General features: G+C 41.0%; 2 protein-coding genes across 3 annotated transcripts in view; one reads left to right on the top strand and one right to left on the bottom strand.

Moving 5' to 3' along the window:
* The window catches only part of Stard3nl (STARD3 N-terminal like), a 40360-nt gene extending 33422 nt beyond the window's left edge, over positions 1–6938 (top strand). Inside the window, exons 8-9 of one of the 2 annotated variants that reach the window (XM_006988903.4) lie at positions 5453–5526; positions 6478–6938. In XM_006988903.4, coding sequence (XP_006988965.1) covers positions 5453–5511 — 59 coding nt within the window. In that variant the 3' untranslated portion in view covers positions 5512–5526; positions 6478–6938. Of the gene's footprint in view, positions 1–5452; positions 5537–6477 lie in introns of both variants that reach the window. The other variant, XM_042278252.2, reaches the window with a different exon arrangement.
* A 3423-nt stretch (positions 6939–10361) lies between these two features.
* The window catches only part of LOC102925618 (T-cell receptor gamma chain C region 5/10-13), a 28966-nt gene continuing 12440 nt past the window's right edge, over positions 10362–26887 (bottom strand). The window contains exons 4-8 of the mRNA XM_016007345.3: positions 24828–25157; positions 22011–22058; positions 14036–14074; positions 12792–12836; positions 10362–11077 (exon numbers count right to left, since the gene is read on the bottom strand). Coding sequence (XP_015862831.1) covers positions 10935–11077; positions 12792–12836; positions 14036–14074; positions 22011–22058; positions 24828–25157 — 605 coding nt within the window. The 3' untranslated portion in view covers positions 10362–10934. The remainder of the gene's footprint in view (positions 11078–12791; positions 12837–14035; positions 14075–22010; positions 22059–24827; positions 25158–26887) is intronic.

Raw genomic sequence — 26887 nt, 5'->3', positions numbered from 1 at the left:
CCCAGTGCTGGCTCCAGTGTGAGAGTCCATGCTCACGCCTGCATGCTTACAGCTGTCCATGTCAGTGGAAGTGCCAGAGTAGCTGGGCCAAAAGCTCCCTGCCCAAAGCCTTTAGTGGCCTGGCCAACATCGCCTCTGTTGGCCCCTCTCACTCCCTGGTCCACCTCTCACCCGCCTTCTTTCTCTTCTTAACTTTCCAGAAAAGGTTGGCTCCGAAGCCTGCAAACCATCATGCATCTTGATGCTTCTGTTCTGAACATTGTAGCTCTAGCTAAAGCTCCAAGAACCTCCACTCAGCCTTCCCCGCCTGCCCACCCTCCTGCTCTCTTGGGTAGGGTACCCTTGGACCTCTAGCTCCTGTCTACAGCCCTCCACCCTGTGCCCTCTGTCCTGTCTCTAGCAGTCAGTTAGTCTGCCTCTGCCTCTGTGATGTTACTTGAGCTAGAGGCTACATTGTTGTGGTGGCAACGTTAGATAGAAGGACCATTTTAAATTCTACTAACGGGCAGAAAGGATTACGGAAGTAACGGAAGGTGCAGCCCCGTGTAGTGTTAACTAAAGGAACTTGCAGTTATTTACATTGTGGATTATTGGTGTGGGATCTAAGACAGCCTGAAATAGAAAAATCGTAGGCCCTATGAAGTACAGGTGTATGTTGGTATCAGATCGAAGCTGTAGAAAATAGAATTAAAGGTGAAACATTTTTCTGCTTAATAATGAGTATTTGATTCAGGTATTTTATGTCATAGGACTTGTTTGAAAAATGAGATTTATAATCTAATTCAAATGTAACTATTTTAGCTTAGTTTCCCCATGCTGATGCAGTTTCTCAATACCAGTTTGTTTTCTTAACAAGGAGCTCAGATCAGTAGGGCAATAATACCATGAAGCAGTTGTTTGTTCCCTTTCAATCTTTCCAGACCAACGTGGGGCCTGTCTGTGATGTCTGCCACCACCTAGTGGTCTTCTGGGGGAACTACACTGGGTTATGATGACAGTGAGACCAGCAACAATTCTGTAATGTTCCTTCAGGTGGCTGCTGTATTTACACAAGATGCGCATTAGTAGTGGTGAACGGTGGATACTCAAAGGGCTTGCTTTCTTGTGTTACATTTATTATCTGAATTTTCAATTTGGAAAACAGTAAAATTACTGCAGAAGTTAATGTGCTGGAACTGTTCCCTCCTGTAGCTCTCACAGCGCTGAGAGCGAGCAGTATTGCTTGCCCACAGAGACTGGTGTGTCGGAGACTGGGCTGCCTGCTTGCCTTGGTTCCCAGCACCCAAACTACGACCATACTTTTATATAACACAGTCTGATCACACTCCCTCCTCCCCAGTCTTATGTCTTTTTGCTTGGTTGTGTGACCTTCTGGTTTTTCCCAGAGTGCTTGTGAGTGCAGGTGTGACAGCAGGGGCATGGGGACTTCACCAGGGGCCACACTACTGAAGACAGTGACTACCCCTTCCCCAGTAGCCACCAACATTCAGTAGCTCCCCAGGGAGGAGCAGGGCCCCGAGCCTCCCCATTCATGCTTGACTGTTGACCTTCCCAGTCTTGTGCAGGCGGCTGCAGCTGCTGTGAGTTCATTTTTGGATCATCCATATCACATCCGTCAGGTAGTCATTCCTGTCCCCTTGCCTGCCGTGGCTCTCATAATCATTCTGCCCCTTACCCGCCATGGTCTCTGAGCCTTGGATGTCCTTGGTAGAACTTAGCACTCAGAACTCTAATTCTCAGCACCCCTCGCAGCCGTGAGATCTCCATTTACCTCTGTGGGCGGCCAAAGGAAGCTTCTCTGACCAAGGCTGAAGCATTTGTCCCGGGCCAACAGTCTTCAGGCCCACTGCCATGCGGTGCCTGTCCTGTGCTCTTCTCAGCATTATGTTTTAACAACTAAGCCTAGTTTATGGGTTTGCTCTTTTGAGGAAAGTGTATTTGTAGACATGTCTAAGGTCTCGTTACCTTCACTCTGGGTCATAAAGGAATTTACCTGTGGTTTCTGTCTAGAAGTTTCAATTAAGATTTGGGTATCTTCATTTGTTTGGTTTTGCATTTTTTTAGGATTATGATATATTAATTACTTTTCATCTATAGAAGAAATAAAGGACTACATGTACATTCTTTTGATGTTGGCTATCTGTCCATTTGTCCATGAAACAGTTAATAAAACAGTGACTCCCCACTGAACCCACTTGACATTTGTTAAGAGTCATTTGCTGTAAGTATGCTAAGTCAGTTATTTCTCTGACTCCTTTTGGATTGGTTTACCACATTCTCTTTCTCCTTTTTAAAGAGAGTCACTTAGTTTTGCTTGGTTGACTCGAGACCTTTCTTACTGTCTGAGACGGGCATTTAAAGCTGTAGTTTCTTTCCTGGTGTCCCATACATTCTGACCTGCTGATTTGCTGTGCTCCCTGGTTACCAACAGGCTGGTGAGGGGCCCTTTGTGTAGGTCCGTGTTCACACTTCTCCAGCCCATTAGATCGGGGAGGTGGTGGCTCTCAATGAACCCAGGAAAATTTGCTGGAATTTTCTCAAACATCTTCCTGGTCCCCGGCGTCCCCAGTGCACATGTCGGTGTCACCGGCCAGTGTCTGTCTCTGCTCAGTGTCCTGTGGTCTCTTCTGCTGTTGTCACTTCCTAGTGAAGCCAGATGCTCCTGCTGCCTGCTCTCGCTTTCCTGAATCCCTTCTCACAGATACTCCGACTCTTCAGCTTTCCCTTCTAGGACTTGTTTTCCCAGTCTCTGTTCAGTTTAACCTTTACCCTCGTTGACAGTCTCTGGCTGCTCTTCATCATGGCTTTTCTTTACTTTCTTAAGTTGATTCTGTGTCCTTTGACTATTTATTACTGCTGTTTTGATTTCTTCCTGCTTAGATAGGGTATTTGGAGGCACACAGAGAGCTTGTTTTGACTTTTTGTCTGTCTTTTTCAGAAGGATCGCATTAGCCTGTTGTGTTTTTTAAATAACACTTCCTATAATTTCTGTTGCATTTTGTTGACTTTATAGTATTGCAGTTCTAAATTTGTAATTTTTTTCCCTTTCTCGAAAGGACAGCTTTGTTCACTTAGTAAATTAACCATGAAATTACACTATGTGGAATAATGCTTCTTCTCTTGTATGTGTTTTGTTTCCCTTTTCTGAAAAACTTGATTTTAAACTTGTCTGAGTTTTAAGAAACTTGTGTTTATTCTTTGAAGACTTCCTGTGTCTAAGATGTAGCCTCCCTCCCTCCCTCCCTCCCTCCCTCCCTCCCTCCCTCCCTCCCTCCCTCCCTCCCTCCCTCCCTCTGTGAGTACCTCCAGCACATCTGCTTCGCAGCTTGACCTTCTCTTTTCTCTTCAGTCCACTGAGTCCAGTTAGTGCTGTGCATTTGGACAGGGTGTTGGGGTGTGGAGTAATCTGTCGGGGCATGGACAGCCTACCAGTGGACAGTCAACCCCCTAATAAGCGGCTCTCCCTGCCCCAGAAGCCACCTACTGCCAGATGCTCCCCCACTAGGGTGGGCCCTTAGGTGCCCTCCTCCTTCCACACTGGCATTTTCACTTGCTTGATCTTGTGCGGGTAGCAGCAGCTGCTGTGAGTTCATGTGTGTGAAAGGTCATGCCTAGTGGACAGAATTTCACAGCACTCCTCCCTAGCCTCTGACTCTTACATTCTCCATTTCTTTTTGAAGCCTCACTTCCCAGAAGTCTCTGGACTCCGCCATGTTTGGTGGTATCCAGTGACTAGGCAGCAGTCAGGCTCAAGCCCCTGCACTAGCCCCTCTCCTCTGCCAAGTGGCAGAATGGAGCTGTCTGTAGAAGACCCAAGACAGAAACCCTCATTCATGCCATTGGCCAGGCAGCTGTCAGTTGAGCCTGAGAGCAGGAATGCGGTTTGAACATCCTTCTGCGCATGCCCCCCGCCCCCACATTGAAAGGTAATAGCCCACCCAGAGGCTCCATCAAATACAGTAAGCACTTGGTAAGCTGGAGGTGAAGCCTCAGCATTTTACCTTTATCTAGTCACTCCAAATTCACCTGAAATGGTTAACATTCGCGAGGTTAAAATGTGAGGCACAATCCTAAGATTCTCCACCATGCCTTCCCCTGTACCATGCTTGATCTCTGCTTTATTGAGTAGAAGTCTCTGAAGACACCCTTGAGAGCACATCATCTTACAATTACTGCAGTCCACAAGACTACCACCTCCTTACCTGAGCCTTACTTTCCTCATTTTCCTTCTTAAAATCCCTCCTTGATTATGAGAATAATACACACTTCCATAAAAACTCAAAGCTGACCTGTCCATCAAACTACAGAGCAGTGTCGGAATTCACAGCTCATGGTGTTTTCTTCTAGTTGTATGTATGTGATTTCACTCCCCTGTGCCTGTATTTCCTACAGTAAAAGCAAGATTCTGTTTGTGGAGTTATGAATTAAACACTAGTTACTATCATTTGACTGTGGACATTTTGAAATATTCAAAATATGTGTTTTTGGTTATTTTCTATTATTTCTCCTTTGTATATATACATTTGACTTTTTAATTTTGACATATTCAAGTTTAGAGTGTGCAAACTTTATTTAACTATTTGTTATGAATTTGCTTTTACAATAATTTTCATGTTGTTATATGTTACATATAAATTAGCTTTAAATGAGTGCTAGTTATTTCACAGAAATATAACTCAGACAGGTAGCTCTGATTTCTGATCTTTAGAGAAAAAGTCTTGATGACAAATAGTATTTTTATTTAGTATTGATCCAAAGGAAGGAATTTCAGAGCTCGATGTCTTGTTCAATTGTAGAAAAACCTACAGCTGAAAATGATCTGTGCAGAAGAGCTAGTCAGTGGTCCCTGGGTATGTGGTCCTTCCTTCAGCATTCGGAGCCGTCACTGTGCCCAGTTCAGCCTGTGCAGTGGTTTTTAAATACACCTACATTAAATACGATTTCCACTTAGGAATGTATTCACAGTGGGGCTGGAGAGATTCCTCACTGGCTGCCATTCCATGCCTGGATTCAATTTCCAATAGAGCAGCTCACAGCTGTCTGCAGCTTCAGTTCTAGGAGCTCCAATATCCATGTTTAGGCATGCGTGTGCTGCACAGACATACATGCAGACAAAACATCTATACATGCAAAATAAAGTTTAAAACTCACAAGTCTTAACAAAGAGGGAGATGAAAACTAGCAGCTGATAACTCTTGGTATGTGAGTTCCTTTGACTAGTATGTAAGTGAGTCCACTTCACCAAGCTATAGGTATAAGTGGTGTTTGAAGTTTCCTCCTACAGGACCGAAGGTCAGACTTTAAAATGGCAGTTTATTAATTCCAGTCTCTTGAAGATTAAACATGTATCTTTTACATAGAATTTTATGAATTTATGTCTACATTACAGTGAAGAAGTTTGTAATGTTAATACAATGAGACCCTGTTTTTCCTTTTCTTTTCCACCTCCTAGGTTCTGAAGAAGAAGCTGAGGAAAAACAGGACAGCGAGAAACCGCTTTTAGAACTATGAGTTCTGCTCTATGAAGTGAGTGTGCGTAAGTGAAATTGTATCAGCAAAGTGTTTAAATGTGGGCATTTCCTTTGGGTGGATTTGACAGAAGTGTCTCGGAGTGTGCAGCCAGGCAGGGCCAGGCTTGTTCTGCTTGTGTATGTGTAATAACTGCACCTTACTCAGGTCGAGGCCTTCACACTGTGTATGGGCTGGGAATGCATAGTTTGAAAGGTCCCCAGAGACCCACGTTTCTAAGAAAATGAGCATTAACTTAGCCAGAATGTCAATGCTGAGTGTTGGCTTGCTTCAAACAATTGTTACCTTATCATGTTTTGAGGTCAGTGATCCTGTGAGATACGGGATTGCTGTTACCTCCATGTCACACTTTTGGATGGAGAGGGTAGGTGAGGAGCTTGTCTGGGGTAGCACAGTATGAAATGGGGACCTGAGCTCAGGTCCACCTAGTTGTACCCCAGAGACTTCTGCAGTTTCCTACAGGAATGCATCTTCAGGGTGTTAGTGCTTCTGATAGGAAAGCTGTGAAGTCAGCATGGACATTGGTGAGTGTCTTCAAATGACATGGAAGTCATTTCAGCATCCTCCATGCAAGGACAGTAAGCAGCAGGTGAAGGGCAGCAGCACTTCTGGCCGTAGCCACCAGGGAAGAAGCAGTCAGACTGTGGTTCTTGAAACAAGGGCAGGCAGGCGGGCACATGGGTTGCTGGCTCAGGCCATACAAGAGAAGACCAGCCCTGTGTCCCCGTCAATGTTAGCACACAGCACGCCACAGCAGCTGAATACAAGAGGCAGAACTGTCAACATGAAATAGTCAGACTTCTTGTGAAGCCCTTTAAAATAAAGCTCTGCTGTCATGGTGTCCTTTATGAGTCTCTGCCACCTGCAGTACAGACTTGGGAAACTGGTAGGTAGCATATCACTGGGGTCCAACCACTACTCAATATTTGTCTCCACTCTTTCTCTAAGTGTGAAGAACCCTCACTGCAAGTCATCCAGGTGGAGCTGGGTTTCCCCTGACAGGAAATGGTGGATCTGCTCACTGCTGGGTGTTGATGAGCTAAGGAATTTATTTATGGCGATACCTCATGGACATTGCTCCACCTCCACTTACATCATCCCTGCCTGCGGCCATTGGGTCGTGCTGTGGTCCTTCCTCTCTTCTGTGAGTCTCCGTCTGACCTGATAATGAATAACTCAGTTTTGTGCTGCATCCGAATCAAAAGACTGCTTAATATATTGAAATAACAATTTTGTAGTGAGTGAGATACATTTTTATTTCAATTCACAGAATGTATTTTTTTTGTTTCATGTCTCAGATTTCTTTTGTATTTCTTTTTTAACTCCTTACATTTCACTTGTGTTTTTAAACTCATGCACATGTGCTCTTTATACAATTTTAAAATAATAAATCCAACATATCAAATTGACTGTTTGCTTTATATATGTTATATATTTGGCCAGGAATGGTGGGGTTATAGAAGGAGGAGGGGCATAAAAACCATTGTCCTGCGTTTTGTATGGTTCTACTGGAATATCTTGTCCTGAGATCGGGGTCTCATAGCTTACCTCCAAGGCTACCTGCAAAGGGCGTGGATGCCTTTGCTGCCACTTTTCCTGGATGTCTACTTAGCTTGGATTAATATGAATTAATTTACATCACCAACTGTTTTTCCAAATTTACTTTCAGCTTCCCAGAGGGACAGAGTCTCCACCATTGACTGTCACTCTAGGAAAGTTAGCTGCATGCAGCCGTGATGCTGCCAGCTTGGGTGGAAAAAGATTCAGTGCAGATCAGTCCCGGATCTGCACTGTTCTGAAACTATGCCCACCTCAGCAGTACCACAAGGAAGGAGGCTGGGGTGCAACCAAGAAGGGCTACTCAGGGTTAGGGAGAGCAGAGGGAGCTCTCCGGGTCTGTTCTTGGGACAGGACCTCAGGAACTCGATGGAACAAACTCGCTGGCAATTTCGTGTGTCAGGAGTGGAGCAGTATATACTTCTAGTCACATGTCAGTGCCGAGAACACTGCTAGAGTGCTGGCCCGAGCCAGTAGATGTGGCCAGTCCTCTCTTGGGAACAGTGCAGCCAAGTGAAGAAGTTGACTGATGACAGACACTGGTGGACAGTGTATGTATGTGATTGTGAAACAGATCAGACACTGAGATCCTGGAGGCGGTATCTCAGCTGTAGTCATGCTTCCTCTGGGACAGGACAGATGAGCCCTGGGGCTTGGGTGTCAACTCTGCACTCAATCTGTTTGTTCTCTGGCTTTTCATTCCTGCATACTGCTATCCTACAGTTAGCCTTGCTGTGATGCCTCTGATCTCTCTCTCTCTCTCTCTCTCTCTCTCTCTCTCTCTCTCTCTCTCTCTCTCTCTCTCTCTCTCTCTCTCTCTCACACACACACACACACACACCTTGGAAAGATGACTGTTTCAGTAGCGTTGAGTTGATGTCCATTTCTTTGTTCATAAAGCACATTACTGTGGCCCACAACTTTGTCCACTGGAATCAGAATGCACATCTTGCACCCTCTACATTCTGATTGAAAAAGAGTAAAGTGTCAGCAGTTGTAAATGAAGGGCCTCAGACACACCCCCTCCCCCCCAATCCCCACCCCTGAAAGAAGCTAAGGTGATGTTGGTGCTACAGAGAACCTTCTGTGTTTCTTAGAGCATCCAAGGGAATGATCAGAGACCTATCGTATAGTCCTGGGCATCAGATTCCAGCTGAAGCAGGGAGCACTGAGTGTGCACCCCAGGGAGTCCTGCCTCTTTTGCTGTAGCTCTTGAGCTAGACAGCCACCTCCCACACAATGAAACTAGATCCTCCCACCCCCACCCCGCTAGCCATGGCCTTTTGAAACCGAGCAGAGCTGGCTGTGGTTTAACTGCCATTATTTTCTCTTCTAACACCCTAGCTACCCTTTGTGTTGCCCCAGTCAGTAAGGGTGGGTTTGACTTTGAGCATTTTCCAGGAAGCAACCACATTGACCAAGCAGGTAAACATAGATGCCTGAGAAAACGAAGCCATTAGCCACAGCAGCACCAGCCTGCACAGCATCAACCTCCAGTGTCCCCTCCTCCCCTGCAACTGGCACGCTCCCTGCACTGCTGGGACTGGAGAGCCCATGTGGACTCAGGAAGGAGGGCGCTTAGAGGTTTGAGACCACAGGACACACCGCCTGTGTCCTGGCTAGTCATAGCCTCACCAAGCTGTTGCCGATTGTCAGTTTCCGGCCTCTACATCTGCTCTTCCCCTGCAGAAATAGTTCCATGTCTGTAAAGCAGGGCCAGAAGCTTGGCCTGAAAAGATTTGATCAACTCAGGACCGTCAAGGAGTTATCTGATCTCTGAATCTCATTCATGTATTGTTCCAAATGTGCAGCTCTGTTTGCTTTCCAGCTTTGTAGCCCTGGGCTGATTGTAAACAGCCTTTCCAATATTAAAGTTAGATCTCATTTGAATTCAAATGTAGAAGTTCTAACTTTGCCTATTGGAAAAGGTGTGGAACACACACTGCATTTTCATCCAGCTACCACGTGTAGAACATTTCATTTAATATCTCTGCTTACAGAAGTGCCAGGCATGGCTAACGGGTGCCATGCCTGCAGGTATTACTTCACAGTAGAAAATGGGGAAAGGATATGAAGAGACACATGTAAACAGATCTATAAACAGGACATATAAGCAGACCAAAACCAGAGATGCTTATCTTCAGAAAAAATAAATTGATGCCATAGTGAGATCTTGTTTTATACTTGGAAGGTTAGCATTGCTCTAAAGTATGACAGGCCTCTTAAGGGTGTTCACATACACCTGGGCTGCAGAGAGAAGCGGACTCTCTGTGAAGAGTGATTGGGCATACCTTTTCAATATCACCAGATTGCACATATGTGCAGGTGTGTGCAAGTCCATGTAGAGACAACCCCAAGTGTTGACTCTCAGGCACTGTCCATCTTGTTTATTAAGACTGGAACTCTCAGTGGCCTGGAACTCCCCAAGTAGGCCAGACTGACCAGCCAGTGAGCACCAAGAATATGTGTGTCTCGGCCTCCTCACGGGTGACATTACAAGCGTGCGTCACCATTGCTATGTGTGTGTAAGGAAAACAGACATGTGAATATCAAAAGTCGTTTACTTTATTTTCTTCAGTTGATAGTGACTTCGAGGAAGGTACATGATACTGGATAAATTGTGTCTATAAAACATACACTGAATTCAGAGACACCTCATTTTAAATTATGACTGTTACTTGAAAATCAGTAAATTCAAATTTTCTAATTTGTAGGCTAGAATTGTACTCAGATCAAAGGACTCTTAGAGAATCATAATTTGCCTGGTGTACGATAGAAGCTAAATCTCTCATCTGTCCTCACTTTTGGTGTTTTTGTGTGGTGTGTGGGTGTGATACCCAGTATTTCTAAGGTAGAGTGAGGAACATGTCTCAAGACCCTGGGGACTTGCCAGCCCACAGCTTTATTAACCCATCTAACGTGCACAGCTCCAGGGGACACACCATTCTGACTTTCTTTTACAGGAGGAAACTATGGTGTGGAGAGTTCAGTATTTGATCTCACCCAGATACTAAATTCTGGATCCCATTCCTGAGGTCTACAGTCCATGTGTTCATCTCCTCCATCACCTTTCCTCTCTGGAGCTTGGCAGCTCTCCTGGGAACAGTGAAGATTGGGAAGTATGATAAATACTGTGAAACAGGCACAGAGTTGATCACACAGCTCACATCCTACTAGACCTTTTCCTGTTTCCATGGGAATGACTTTAACCAAATGACTCAGGCCTAGTTTCCCCTGAGAGAACAGTCACTGGGCTTCTGCATTTGGCTCCAGAAAATTGTCCCAGCCACCATCTAAAGGACAGATTTAGAATATAGTTTTGGACCTTGTTACCAATAAGCATTGTGTGTCATAGCTTGGTTTTCATGTTGCTTTGCACCTTGAACCTTGAATCACTGCCACCAATGAAAGCACACAACACATCAAGAGTAGACTTGATTTTTATTGTATTTTGCAAAACAAAGCACAGAGTTCAAGTTCAAATAAGATTCTTTGGGGCATGTGAAGTAGAGGCTTTTAGGGCATTATCTGGTTCAAGGGCATGAAGTGGGGTGATTAGAAGCTGCAGTTTGTGTACATTGGGCCTGTGATGCTCTGGGCTGTTTTGGGGGGGCACTGAGAGAGGATGGGTGTGGACGGCTGGGTGCTTCCATGGGCTACTATTTGTTGTAGGGTGAAGTTGATCAGTTCCCTCCCTGTTTGGAAAACATTTGTATAGTAATGATACGAAATCCCACATGTGTGACCTTGAGGAGGTCCAAGCAGCAAGCACATCCAGCTAAACCCTCAGAAGATATTGAGGGGCAGAAAAGGATGACGGCCACGTGACCCTCCTGTTTCATCATCCATTACGAACTTTGACCGTCACAACGCAGAGCTGCTCTTCTAAACACACAGAACATAACGAAGGCCAAGTGGACCACACTCTTGAAGAACAGGATGAGGTAGGTGTAGAATGCAGAGGTGTTCGTCACCTGAATCTGCAGCACATCTAAGAGAATCCCGTAGTTAGGTTCATCTGCCCTTTTGACACAGTAGCCCAGATAGGCAACTTTTTTTTTCCATTGAGTGACAACGCAACACCTACCATTCTTACCAGAACCAGGAAGAGGACTCATCGTGGAAGTCAGATTAATAACAACCCTGACAAGTTCATTTATAATCTCACTACTGCTGAAAAGAGAAGTTGCCCTTGGGGTAGATGGATCCATTTGAAGGTTAAGTGGGGCATAAGTTGAGAATTCTTTACTTCCAATATTTCTAAGTAATCGTGAATAATATCCATCATGTACAAAGTAAATTATAAGCAATAATAACATCTGACATCTTTGCCCATGAAACATTCTTTCGTAATAAATTAATAGCTTTTGGTGGAGGAATTATTTTCATTTCCATGTGCACAGAAAGATAGTTTGCCTAATAGTACTAAGTGGCCACAGCCTAAGTCTTGGTCCACAGAAGTGATTTTAAAAAATCATTACTTACTTTCTTTTTACATCTCCAAGTATAACTATAATCCCAGACATAAAAATATAAGGACAAATGCAGAGCAGAGCATCTGAGGCATTGTAGATGGAGTCTACAGAGCTCTGTCAGGAGGCACTGTCCTTGGAAATCTAATGGTAGCACAGCAGGGTGCATGGGGGATTTCAGAAGAGCGCACTGCAGAAAATCCGGAAGGAACTTGTCAATCCCGATGCCCAAGACTCTCCCTTGTCTCTCTCAAGTCTCTCATTACTTTATAATGGGTATTTGGAACCAAAATATTTTGCACTTTTATAAGAGATGTGTGCTGTCATCAATTAAAACAACAGTGGGATTAGAAAACCACAGTAACCACTTAGTCAAGGCCATGGTTTTTTCTGTATAATAGATTTGAAGTAATGAAAATGTTAAACTCTGTCCTTGTTCAGGTCCATTCCTCATGTGGTCCTTCAGATTCTGAGATGATAACATTGAGGATATAGAAGAACAGTCAGCCCTGGACCAGAAACTAGTACTCACTATGCTTACTAAATATGATAACTATGTTGGACATTTGACGCACTCATTGCGATAACTGAATTTTGGGTAATAATTCTCCATTGTCAAGTGAAGAAAATTTTGCTTACAGAGTGAAAGTCACCCATGCATATATGTGTACTCTGATCATTAAAATGACTGGACCACTAGACTGATGTGTGGCAGCCTGAAGTCTGTGTTCTTCCCAATTCCTATGACATTGCATCATAGCCATCTCCTTACACTGTGACTTTGAGGGAAAATACAAAGCTGGGTAAATCATCAAATTGCCATTTGATGACCTGAGTTGGAACCCCCAGATCTCGATGTGTGATATATACAGAGGACTTAATATTAGGTCACTGACCACATCTGAAAAGATACACACACAGAATCCAGATCAAGGGCCTTTTGTCTAAAATGGAATCTGTGGGTGCCAGGAAATGTGATTAGTACCTTAGAATAACAACAACAACAACAACAAAAACTACTAAAAAGTTCTGTGGGCCCAAATCAAAGTCATACTGTCTGAAGACCAGTTGTTGAAATGACTAGGAAGTAATGGGTCAAATTACGTGATCACTCAGTTTATCCTGCAATTCTAGTCATTATGGCTTTTCTTTAAATCAGGGAAGTTCAAAGTTAAGATGATTGAGATCATGTTCTCTATAGTAAGATAAAGGTAAACAGATGCTAAGACATACCCCTTCTTTCTTCCAAGCAAGCTTCCAGATCAGTAGTATTATTAACTAGAAGAAATGAGAACAAGTTTTATTGAGTTACCATAGTCATTATTTGACATGCTGTGTGTGTGAGAGAGAGGGGGGGGCGAGGGAGAGTGAGAGGGAGAGAGAGATCTCATACAGAATTGATAATGAAAGCTCATACTTGTAGTCTGATGATTGCTATACCAGGCAATATATTAAATGATTCACATTCGTTGTGTTTAATTCCACAGTAGGACCTAAATGAGTTAAATTCTGAATATATAAAAATGACAAAAAATATATAAAAATGACATGTGTGAGAAAAGAATTAGGCTTAAAAGGTATAGTCAAAAATCTTACATGATTTCTCTAAGACAGGCCCTTTGTTTGGGAAATAAATCCACTGGTAAAAGTGCTTGTCTTGGAAATGTAAGAATCTGAGTTTGATCCTCGTAACACATGAAAATGCTAGGCTTGGCTACGTTCTGGTAATCACTACGCTGTATAGGCAGAGAAAGAAGGGCTCCCCTAAGCTAACAGGCCAGGAAGTCTAGCTTAATTGGTGAGCTCCAGGCCAGTGCAAGACCAATCCTAAAGAAAGTGTATAGCATTTCTGAGGATGACCCCAAGGTTTTCCTCTTGCCTTCACATGTACGTGCATACACACAATGAACTTGCACACATCCTCTCTCCCTCTCTCCCTCTCTTCCTCTCTCTCTCTCTCTCTCTCTCTCTCTCTCTCTCTCTCTCTCTCTCTCTCTCTCACACACACACACACACACACACACACAAACACATTTTAACAAAGGCACTCATTTAGCCCAGGCTAGTCTTGAACTTTTGATCCTTCTGCCTCTATCTCTGAAGTGCTAGGGTTACAGGCATGCCACACAACTCTTACTTTGAGCGTCTTAATTCTTCTTTATTCTTAGCAAATGACTTTTTGTTTTGTTTTTAATGCAAGGGCTGAACATTCCAGTTCGATTATTTCTAATAGTGGAAAGATAGGAGGGGAAAACAACTATTTTGTGAATAAAGTTTGAGATGGAAATTGTCTTTATCTGCAGTGACATGGAGGAAAGATTGATTTAAAATGCCAATCAGTCTCATCTGCTACATTTAGCAATTGTTTTTGTTCATTTGTTTTTTAACATCAAGCCAAAGATGTTTAGAAGATGAAGTAATAAAGAGGAGAAAAACAGTTTCTTATAAGGCAAAGGCAAATATAAATGAACACTTACCATTTTCACCTCTGGGATTGATAGTAATAGTTGTGAAAGCTAAAATAAATTAAAGTATTAGTTAGTTAGTTATTCATGCTTGTTATTTGAAAGTATGTGTGTGTCTTTTTGAAATTAATCTTTTTGAAATGTTGACACAGACACTGGAGAAGCCATATTAAAAAATATGAGCCTTGCAATTCCCAGAATAATTGATGTTACTCTGAGATTCTGTAGAAAACAGTTGTCATATATTTTTTAATACAAAGATTTCAAAGTTTGTGAAGTATATGTTATGTATTTTTTTACCTGTAATACTATATTCCAGATCACCTGCTTTTCTTCTGTATCTATATCTTGTGCATAAAATTTGCCACAAAGTTGCACCAAAGATATGGTCAATAGGCCAAAGTCCAAATTGGCTGATTTTCAGACTCCTGCACATTAGGCTCTATGTCATGTTCCACCCACAGTGAATGTATCTAACCTTAGAGTCAACAACAGAATCATGCCCTTGAGGGAATCTGACATAGACCAATTTCTATCTAAGCAGAGGAAAGTAGTTGCAGCTTTCTTAATCACTCATTTTCCCAAATTTCCCACTCATGTCTTGGTTGCTGGAGGTAAGATGCTTGTAAACGTGTGTATTAATAAGAGCTGCTGTCTGTCCTGTGATCACTGCTACACCAGGAACTGGCTAAATGTATCCTAAGCATCATCATGTTTAACTCTCCTGTAACATTAAAGTGAGCTGAATTCTAGGTATCCTAACTACACATTAAGAAATAAATTTTAAAGAGCTTACGTAACTCATAACAGTGAATGAGAGGGTCAATATTTAAAGGATAGTGTGCATTTAATAGATAGGATATATGGGAAATACTTTGTAAATATCATCAAACTTGTGGAACGTTTATATTTTTCAAAACAAAAAAACTATCTAGAATAGAGTACTTGTTTGATAAAATATTACATTTATATATCAATAAAGAAAAATAAGCATGACCACAAATTCATGAATTCTGATAAATGATTAAGAGATTAAACCTGAGAAACTATGGAGTAAGAGAAACATCTAAGTTAAAATGGAAAAAATTATTATAGGTCTCAAAAATGTACTCACTGAAATTACAGAACATTACCAAACCAGGGAAAGATAGAGACATCCAAGCCCAAGAGGTACTTAGAATCCTAAAAACACATGATAAGACAAGAACCCCTGCATGGCACATTAAACCCCAAGATATAAAAACTACAATAGAAGGAATTTATGAAGGGCTATAGAAGAAAAATAGCAAGTCACAGAGGCACACATATCAGGATTTCAGAGCTCTCAGCAGGGACCCTCAAAGCAAGGAAACAGCCCAGCGATACATTTCAGAGCTTAAGAAACTGCTGATGATATATGCAGTTGTATCAAGGAAATGATATCTGAAAAACCAATGGAGAAACAAAGGCCTTTTAAGCAGTGCACAAAGTGAAGCATTTTGTGGCCACGAAGCCAGCATTGTAGAAGAAGCTTGAAATCCTACACACCAAAGAGAAAGAGAGACAATATCAACCAGAGAGAACAGTGAAGAAGACATTTCACGAGGGAAATATATGAACAAAGGAGAGCCCGATACAGACAGCTCAGCAACACAGAAAGTTCCTAATAAAAACAGAAGAGGAAGAAAAGGAACAATTACTTCAAGCAGAAAAACAACCAGCACAAATGACAGGAATCATCAGCAAAGCCCTTTTAGTAATAATCTGAAATGTAAACGGTCTTAGTCTCTGATGAAAATATGCCAACCAGCTGGTTGAATTAAACAACAAAAACCAGGATCCAAACTTGTTGTCTACAAGAAACCTATAACTGGTAAAGATATGCACAGAGTGAGACCGAAATGATGCAAATCATTTGATAGACAGATAGATAGAAGCCCCAAACAATGGGGGGCACCCAGGCAGGGGGACTGGGATCTGTCCCTGGTCTATGGGCAGGCTTCTGGGAATCCGGTGCCTGTAGTGTGACACCTTGCACAGCCTTGGTGCAGTGGGAAGGGGCTTGGACCTGCCTAGGCTCAGTGTGCTGGGCTCTGCTGACTCCCCATGGGAGATCTTGATTTGGGGGATGTGGCAATGTGGGGTGGCTTGGGAAAGAGGGCTGGGGGTGGGAGGCTGGAGGAGGGGGGATCTGTGGATAGTATGTGGAGTTAGTAGAAAATTTCTTAATAAAGAAAAATGAAAGAAAAAAAAAGAAGCCCCGAACAAGTAGACATAGCCATAGTTGCAGGTGATAAGTAGACTTCACTGAAATTTATGGGGAGAGATTAAGGGGGTTAGAACATCAAGGTGCTATAATAATTATAAATGCGTATGCATTGAATGTTGAGAAAAGCAGACGGTAATGGGAATGAAGATTGGATAAGACTAAGTACATTAATAGTGAGTCACTTACAATAGACAGACCACCCAGACACTGAAAAATCAACAACCCTCAAAATTTAAGTGTACTTCAAAAGGACTTAACAGACATCTAGAGAATATTATATTTATTATTTTCTTACCAGCCCATTTTCTCTTTAATCATTATTGAATGAGTAGATTACATGAGATCATATGAGTCCTGGTTAGTTAGTTAGTTAATTTGTTTTTTGCCAACTTGATACAAGATTGAGTCATTTGAAAAGAGGGAACCACAACTGAGGAAATGTCTCTGTAAGGTTGCCTATAGGCAAGTCTGTAGGGCATTTTTCTGATTAATGGCTAATGCAGTAGTCCAACTTCTAGGCAGGTAGTCCTGGGCTGTTTAAGAAAGTTGGCTGAACAAGGAATGAGGAGCAAGCCAGTAAACAACATTCCTCCATGTTATCTGCTCAGATTTTGCCTCCAGGTTCCTGCCTTGAGTTCTTGCCCTGACTTTTCTTTGTGAAGGAGTGTGAAATGTAAAGTGGAATAAATCCTTTATTCTCCTACTTGCTTCTTGTGGTCATGTTTTTTTTTTTTTTTTTGAAATTGAATCCATGTAGGACCTTTTCTTACTGGCTTCCTAATCATGGTTTTCAGAATTTTCTTTCTCTTTTTTATTAATTTAAATTTTTTAAATTCATTTTACATACTAACCACAGGTCTCTCTCTCATCCCTTCTCCTGCTCCCCCCACACCCGGTTAACCACCCTCCCACCCCTCATCCCCTCCTCCAAAAGAGTAAGTTCTCCCATAGGGGGACAGCAAAGCCTGGTACATTCAGTTGAGTCAGGACCAAGCCCCCCCCCCCTCTGCCTCAAGGGTGAGCAAGGTGTCTGACCATAGGTAATAGATCCAGAAAGCCAGCTCATGCCCCAGGGATAGATTATCATTGAGCCTTCACCCAGTAACTGATGGAAGCAGACACAGAGATCCACAACCAAGCATGAGGCTGAACTCTAGGAGTCTAGTGGAAGAGAGGGAGGAGGGATTATATGAGCAAGGGAGGTCAAGATCATGATGGGGAAACCTACACAACAACTGAACCAATCTCATAGGAACTCATGAACTTTAGACCGACAGCTGTGGAACCTGCATGGGATCAGAATAGACCCTCTGCATATGGGAGACAGTTGTGTAGCTGGGTCTGTTTGAGCTGTCCTGGCAGAGAATATTATATTTAACTCATTTAGAATACACATTCTTATTAGAAGCCCGTGGAACTTTGTCTCAGATAACACTTTAGGTAATAAAGTTAGTGTTAACAAATAATAAAAGAAATAATACCTTTTATCTTATCAAAACACAGTGGAACAAAACTAGGTAAAAGTAACAAGAGAAACTATAAAAAGTATGCACATGTATGAAGATTCCGCAGAATGATCTTGAATGATTAGTTGGTCATTACAGAAATTAGGAAAGAAATATAAAATAGTTTTAGATTTAAGTGAAATGAAAGAGAAACTTACTAGAAATTTTGGGATGTTGCAACTGTACAACTGAGAGAACAGTTTATAGCTACCAGTGTTGATGAAAGAAAAAAATCAGAGATCTCAGATAAATAGTTCAAGAATTTACCTTAATATTTTTAAAACAGAAACAAGTGAAAACTTGAAGCAGTGAATGACAGAAATGCTAAAAAAAAATAATAATCAGGACGGAAATGAATTAAATAGACTAAAAAGAACAAAGCAAAGAAATAATGAAATAGAGTTGGTTTTTTGAAGTGATAAATAAGACTGACAAACTCTTAGCCAGTCGAGAGAGAGAGAGAGAGAGAGAGAGAGAGAGAGAGAGAGAGAACACATCAATGAAATGAGATGTAAAAGCCAACCTTATAACAGATACTAAGAAAGTCCAGAGGGTCACTGGAGATTGCTTTGAAACCTGTATGCCCAAAGGCATAAAATGCATAAAATTTACAGAATAAATACATAAAGTGTGAGATGCATCAAACCTACTAAATCAAATCAAGAGGACATAAATCCACAACAGGGAATGAGATTGAAGAAATAATTGTTTCCCAACAAAGAAAAGCATTGTATGACATCAGTGCTGAATTCTTCCAGATATTTAAACATGAACACTTGTGCTCCTCACACTGTTCCACAAAGCAGAGAGGGAAAGAAAATTACACAACTCTTCCTCATAAAGCCACTAATACCCTCATTCAAAACGAAGTGAGGAAATCTATAGAGTAAATTTTCCTGATGAGCATAGACGATAACTTGCAACAAAATACTTGCAAACCAGATTCCACAACACATTAAAAGTGCTACCCTGTCGGGAATGCAGGGATGATTCACCATACAGAAAGCAGTAATTGTAGTTCAACGTGTTAAGTAGATTCAGGGACAGGCATCACATAACCATCTCAACAGAGGCAGAGAAGGCATTGAACAATGAGGCAAGAGAAAATTTCATTTCTGGGTCCTCTGTCTACTCCACCTGGCCTGGTACCTTTTGTGTATCTAAGCTGTTCTGTGAATCATGCTGGTTTTGTTGCTGTGAAACTATAGTATAATTTGAAAGCAGATATTGGAGCATTTGCTATTTCTTTGTTAAGGATATTGTGCTTATTTGGGATCTTTGCTGCTTCCATATAAATTTCTAGGTTTTTATAATTCTGTGAGCAATGGTATTAGAATTTTAGATAACAGACAAGCACCCTCAAGTGAACACCCCATTTCCTGAGCACTGCAAAGCAAGACAGTGAATGCATTACCACCTCACTATAGGCACACGGGGAAAAAAGGCGGACAGTAAATAAGCCATGGAGGTGCCCAGTGCCAGTCATTAAGAGCCTACAGCTGTGACCTATCTGCTGTCGTTATTAGACCTAACTGCTAAACACCTGCTTCCAGTTGAGTCACATTAAATGTCTTCCTATTTGCATGCATGATTTGAAGGAAGACAGTGTTACAAACAATGAAGTAAAAGCAAAGGTCATTCATTCAGAGCCCGTGTGCTCACTTGAGACACCAATCAATCTAACCAGCCTGTGATTAGAAAATATACTTTTCAAGCTAATGAATTAGTTTTAAAAGGGCCTCTAAACAAGAAACCCAATCAGACACAAGTAATCTTTAAAATAGTATTATTTCTCAATTACAGGTAGATAAAATCAGAGGTTAGTGCAGATTAATATATTAAAGAGACTTTAAAAAATTGAGACTAGCCGGGCGGTGGTGGCGCACGCCTTTAATCCCAGCACTCGGGAGGCAGAGCCAGGTGGATCTCTGTGAGTTCGAGGCCAGCCTGGGCTACCAAGTGAGTCCCAGGAAAGGCGCAAAGCTACACAGAGAAACCCTGTCTCGAAAAACCAAAAAAAAAAAAAAAAAAAAAAAATTGAGACAAAAGTTGGCATTGTCCCCTTTATTTTTTCTTTTTGGGGACATACGAAGCAAGTTATTTTCTGTATCTTTTTCTTTTCTTTTGTAAACATTTTGGTTTGTTTTGTTTTAAAATGGCTTTATAAAAAAATTAAAAAAAATAATTTTGATGGTGATCTCTTTGAACCAATAGGACTGTTTCAGATAATATATTCATTTTCTCAATATCAATTTTACCTAACTATGGTCATGAGGCTAGTCAATCTTCTGACTGCTATTTCTTTCCTGTTTTAGTCTTCATTGGAGAGATCTTGTTTTCACCCTCTTGATTAGGTTTACTTCTGGATTTGTATCTTACTTTTTACTACATTGTGAATAGTTTATCTTCTAATTCATTTATTGAGAAGTTCACTATCAATATATAGAAAAGTCTTTTGTTTGTTGCTTTCGTATCCTGCTACACTGTTCAAAGTATTTATCATTAAGGCCTTTAAAATATAGGATCATATCATCTGCAAATAGGCACAACCTGAATTCTTCCTCTATTATTTATATGCTGAAACTGCTATTGGAGAACATAGAGAAAATAGTTCAAGATATAGTTAGTTGGTCTCCTATAGCCCAGTACAAGGAAATGATCAGAAAAGTAAGAGAAAGCCTACAGATCCTGGGAGAAACATTTTAAACTATATATCTGACAGGAGATTAAATCCAGACTATATAAAATACTCAAAAACTTAAGCACCCCCCCCAAATAAATCCAATTAATCAACAGATGGGCAAATATATTGAACAGACAATTCTCAAAAGATGAAATGCCAGTGGCCAATAGACATAAAAAATGTTCAGGATCCTCAGTCATCCGGAAAATGCAAATTAAAACTGCATTGAGATTCCTTCTCACCCTAATCAGAATGGCAGTCTTAAGAAAACAAAGGACAGTCCGGGCAATGATGGCACACGCCTTTAATCCAGCACTCAGGAGGCAGAGAAAGGTGGATCTCTGTGAGTTCGGGGCCAGCCGGATATACAGAGTGAGTTCCAGAACAGCTAGGGCTACACAGAGAAACCCTGTCTCAAAAACCAAAAAAAAAAGGGGGGGGGGAGGAAGGAAGGAAGAAAAAAAATGACTACTGCTAGTGAGGATGTAAGAAAATAATAATTACTGCCTAAGATAAGAGAAATAATTTTTTATGAGTTATTGGTGGGAACTGTGGTGACTCCTCAAAAATAAAATAATATAAAACTACCATATAACCCAGCTATGTAAAACAGTAAAACAGACTTACAAGGACAGATGTTGCATGATTTCTCTGAATTTCGGAGGTCATGAATACAGAAATACGAAAGAGGAAGTGTGGGTGCCAGCAAGAGTGGAGAGGAAGGGCTTGTGATGGTAACCAGGGGCAAACAGGAGCAACGTGAAGGTACACATGCATGAAAATGGTGTCATGAAACCCACTTTGTTTACACTAACCCAAACCAGGGGGTTCTGAATTGTGTGTACATGCAGGGCATGGACTATATAGCTACAACTTCTTTTGATATGAGACACTTCATCCTTTTCTAGGCAAGTAATCTTTTGCCCTCAAGTCCTGGATTTATTATCCTCCCAATTGAAGTATGTAAGCTCTTATTCTGTAGAGAATATGTTTTCTCTATATTTCTATGTGTTTTACTGTAGCCACAATTTGGGGAAAGACAAGAGAACCTGTGTAATTTTTTTTAAGTATCTGGTTTTCTGAATCAAACTTGGGGTGTGGGTTTTATTTATCAATGTTTATAAGCAATACTAGAGTAACTTGGTATCATACTTTTCCCAGTCATTAAATAATGGATGGATGGGTGGGTGGATGGATGGGTGGTGGGTGGATGGATGAGTGGTGGGTGGATGGATGGGTGGTGGGTGGATGGGTGGTGGGTGGATGGATGGGTGGTGGGTTGTTGGGTAGATGATGGATGGATGAATGGATGGATGGATGGATGGATGGATGGACAGATGGATTAGGTTCTTCTTTGCAGTCATTCAGTGCAGCTCACTAAACTCTCTCATTTGTTAATTTGCTATGTTAATATGATGCCAAGGAAATGACTGATTGCTTTAAATGTCACTCAGTATGTTCTGCAAAATTCAGTCCTTTTTTTTATATGTAAGGCAAAGTGGATTCAAATGTTAAGATATTAGGAGGAGAAAAATAAAATCTCAAACTTACCATTTTCAGTTTTCAAATAAGCTTCTGTGGGAGAAATGATGTTGGCAACTAAAGGAAAGGAAAGCAGACATCAGTCAACTGTCTATGGTTATTACTCTACAGTACGTGTGTGTGTGTGTGTGTGTGTGTGTGTGTGTGTATTTGTGAATGTATTTATAGACCTATTTGTTCATGTTTGCATGTAAATCTAATTTAACAGAAAGACAGCCGTTAAAATATGAGCCTTGCAATCCCAGAAGCATTAAGTTGCACTGTATGTAACTCTGTAGGTGACATTCGTATATGTTTCTACATGTGGCCCTGTTGAAGTTCACAAAGATTACATCATTATCACAATCTTAATGTAATGCCCAACATTTCCCTGTCAGACCCACTTTTCTTATGTACTCATGGGTCCTAGAAAAGCTTCTGCTTCAAAAGAGAGAATGTGCAAATACATAACTCAATGGAAAATAAATAGAATATTGGTTGACATATTGGCCTGCATATGCTTGACTTGACATGTCACACTAAGGAAAAAAAATGAAGCCTGGTCTACCAGTGAGTTCCAGGCCAGCCAAGGCTACAGAGTAGGACACTATCTTTAAAAAAAAAAAAAAAAAAAACCCTGCTAAACTCTCAATTCTTCTTACTATAATATCTGAAGGTCCCAGTGCAGTTATTTCTGAGGATAGATAGATATATTTCTAGTTTTTTGTGTGAAGCTTGAAATAAGACAGAGACACATGTGAGATTTTTAAAGCAAAAATAATATGCTTAACTATTTTAAATGATGTTGGAGAAGCATACACCTATTCTTTGAGCTTATTCTTCTGTGAAATGTGTTCTCGTACATATGGATTTCCTTCCACTATGCGATTTTATTGAAGAACAAGTTCTGTGTGCACTAAAATGGATTTCAGTGTGTGTTTGATAAAATGTAAATACAGCCATATTTACTTTCTGTCTTTAAGGTCTGCCTTAATGGCTCTAAGTTTTTTTTTTTTTTTTTGGTCCTTTCAGTGACTTTATTATCTAAGAGATAAACAAACATCACTATCAGCATGAATTGGTTGAGGTATAAAAGAATAGTATAATATATATTATAATAGTATAATAATACAATCATTCTAAACTCCCCCAGACAAAGGTAATTGCAGTCTTAGCTTCCCGTCCTTTTATAATCATGTCATCAAGTTCTTTTATCAAGACAAACCACACAAGAACAAAACATCTTCCCAGAAGCAACATTAGAAGTTGTTGAATGCTGTTACCGGAAATGCCTTGATTGCTTTCCTACCATGAGACACACGTGGCACACACTTTTTCTAAGTTCATCATAAGTAAGTTATAATAAGGGGAACCTCTCCTCTGCATATATTCATCACCAATGGTTTTACTCTTCTTTATTTTCCCTTGACCACTAGAAATGTCATAACATAATTAAACTAACAAAATGACCATGTGAACTTCCAGCCTTGTATATTTGTCTTGCCTCTATCTCTTTAAAATGAAAATTGAATATGGGACTCTCTTGTGATGATTTGCTACGGGGTGGCAAACAGCAACTTCCTTCATTGCTGTTAATTCATTTTCTCTCCATGGAAACCCTAGGTAAAGGCAGGCAACTTCACAGACATCACTGGCCACTCTGAAACAAAGTATTCTGGAGGACAAGGATTACTGAGGATATCTGATGGGTGAATGACAAAGGTGTCCCCATGTTTTGTCATTTGTGTATTTCTTTACTAGATCGAAAGCGTTTGTCAGCCACATGGAGGAAAACAAAAGGCTCTTTTTCTCTGACCCTCTGGGTCCTTAGGAATGCTTTCATGACTCAGGGTAAGATTGTACCCGCATGGAAAGCTAGCTGCTGGCCCACTGCCTGTCTTTTCCCACTCAGCCTTCGGCTCAACTGTGAGTGTCCTGGGCATGGCTCCTGAATAATGCATGATTCCAAACGACGAGGAACAGAATTCAGGCTCTTCACTGCAGCCATTGGGTCCCTACCTCATCCTATCCACATTTCACTCGGATCCGGCATGCAGGTGACATAGCAAATGTCTACCCAAGAGGCTGCATTTACAAATGGCAGGAAATCAACTCACCACGGAAAACAGAAATGTGTTCCATATTTTATCTCATCCACACTTAAATTATGAATGCTATGCAACAGTGATATGTAAAACAAAAATCAGAAAACCTCAAGGCTGCCATAAATCTTCAGTAGCCAAATAGTTCTGCCTTTTTTTTTAAAATATAAATGTTTTATATGAGTACTATCTTGTCAGTTAAGAACTTACTGTAGGTAAAATAGAGTGCATTGAAATTGAACTAGGAAATTTTGTTTATTTTACATTATAGAACATTTCTGAAAGGTGTGTATTGTTCTTGTATCTGAATCAAGTACAGCTAGCCAAAGTGGGAACAGTGGTTCAGCATTTCAAGCACTGAATGGCTAGATGCCTTCGGGTATGTTGATTCAATTAATTCATGCAGCAATTCTAAAAAATAAGATATAATCTTCATATTTTACATAGTATAACTGAGACCAAGAAAATTAAAAACAAATATTTTGCTATTTTTTCCCTATAGCCTTCTCTGAGACAGAACAGCATGGTTCTGTGTTTACAATATATATAGTAAGATTTAAGAAAGATTCTTTTTTTTTTTTTTTTTTTTTTTTTTTTTTTTTGAGCAGAGGATCGAACCCAGGGCATTGTGCTTGCTAGGCAAGTGCTCTACCACTGACTAAATCCCCAACCCCAGAAAGATTCATTTTTTTAATCAATACACATTATAACAATAGGACCATTCCCTTTTATAACATATACATACCTTTATCTATGGGAGGAAACAGAATCTCTTGATCAACTCCTCCCTGATTGTTTTCATGTTTGACAATACATTTATGCTCTTTATCCATTGAATCCTCAGTCACAGTCAGCCAGCTAAACTTCATGTATGTGTTATTAGTCTTCATGCTATTTCCCTCTTGAGATTTCAGAATTTTATCACCATCCTTTTCTTTCCAGTATACCCTTATAACATCAGGGAAGAATTTCTCAAGGAGACAAAGGTATGTACCAGCCTTATGGAGATTTGTTTCAGCAACAGAAGGAAGAAAAATGGTAGGCTTGGGGGAAACATCTGAACCAAGGTGTTTGTCTGTAGGAAAACATAAAATATAAAATATAAAAAGAGAGTTATTGGGGAGACTCAACTGTTACATGAAGTTGACACAATCTGGTGCACTGTACTGGGAAGACAAATTATAACTGAGTTAGCACCCACTGTAGACTTCCACCCACCGTAGGTTGCAGATATTTACTATTGTCCTGACTTTATAGATGAACGATTCATAGAGGTTTCTGCATGACTTCCAGAAGTCAGCTGTTGACTGGAGAAGCCTAATTGAAATCTGTCTTTAGTTGTTCCACAGGCCAGCATGGATTCTTTGCTGCATCTCCTGTGTTTTCTCAGATTAGATCACATTTTCAAGATGGATGAAAAAGTACTGGGAATGTGATGTCTCTGAGGACTGGGATCAACACTTCCCTAATGGCTGGTCTTCTAGACTGTTTGGCTAAGTCACTCTCCCATGTATTTGCAATTCAAATAACCCACCCTCTACTTAGCTGATTCTCAAATGTGCCCTCTTTACATTATCTCACATATGAGCTGTCACAAGGTGAGTTGCCTGTTTTAGTGGTCATTTCCTCCAAAGCACAATAGCATGCATTTGGGGATCTCAGAATCTAAGCAAAACAAAGTCCTCTGTCTTCTCTTTGCATTCTGCTCTGCTTGACTGATGGAACTCCCAAGGTTGTAATCTCAGGAAAAGTGCCTTTCCCATACCAGCTTCAGTGGATCATCTGTCTTAGCTTCATGTTAAGGCAACCAAGAGAGCCCTGCCTGGCTACAGCCTAAGGTGTGTCAATGCATGGCAACACTTCACTTTTGCTGTACAGAAGAATCATTCTGCTCCAAGTTAGCAGCATGGCACATGCAAATCCAATCTGTTCCAAGAAAGAACAGCTGCAAACTGATTTCAGCCAGCTAGTTCCAAAGCATGGCCTGAAACTGCTGGCTTAGTCTTAATGAGGATTGACTAGAGGCACAGCAGATAGCCAGGCTGCACAGCCAACGTAGATCCTTAAGTGCTAAGTACCGTATCATAACCTGTCTTCTGAGGGTTCCCAGTCTGCAAGGTTCATAGCACTGACATGGCGGCAGGGTCATGGGTTCATTTAACAAGTCTCTCAGTGGATGGAGGACAGTGTCTGCTCTATGCTTTGCTTTCCTTCTGAAGGTCTTGTGCACTGAAATCCCTTCTTAAATGTATTGTGGATTTCAAAATATGATTTGTTTCTTTTTATCAAATAATAAAAAGTATGTGTGTTCACTACATATTCTTTTATCTTTGAGCATAAAATTTTAATGTCTCTTGCTAGGTAACCACAACTGCTTCTCCTTTTTTGTTTCCCATTCTGATCTTCTGTTGTTTCTTAACTGGGTGACTCCTTGTGGATATTGTTCCAGTTTTTCTTAAGTAGATTTCAGAAACAGGCATTGGGAACAGTCAATCCACAGTTTGTGTGGTGTAGCTATTTCTCTTTCTACCTTGTGAGATGATTGTTTGAGGAGGATGGGAGATTTGATTCTCAGTCCTGGCTTTCTCATCCTGACTAGGATGCATCTGGCTGCATGTAAGCAGATCTAAGATGAGAGCGTAGACTGAGGATTTCTTTACCAAGTTGTCGCTCATGATACAGGGCTAACTGTGCATGTAGGCTTCGTGCAACCTTCATGTGAGAAGATGCTCTTCTGTTCTTCTGAACCACAGCACAGTTTAGAGAATATCAGATTTATATGGACTCAGTTAATGCTAACTTCAT

Source organism: Peromyscus maniculatus, chromosome 5, assembly GCF_049852395.1.
Source record: "Peromyscus maniculatus bairdii isolate BWxNUB_F1_BW_parent chromosome 5, HU_Pman_BW_mat_3.1, whole genome shotgun sequence".
Taxonomy (NCBI): domain Eukaryota; kingdom Metazoa; phylum Chordata; class Mammalia; order Rodentia; family Cricetidae; genus Peromyscus; species Peromyscus maniculatus.
Note: the sequence above shows the minus strand (reverse complement) of the source record. Positions and strands in the feature narration are given on the sequence as shown.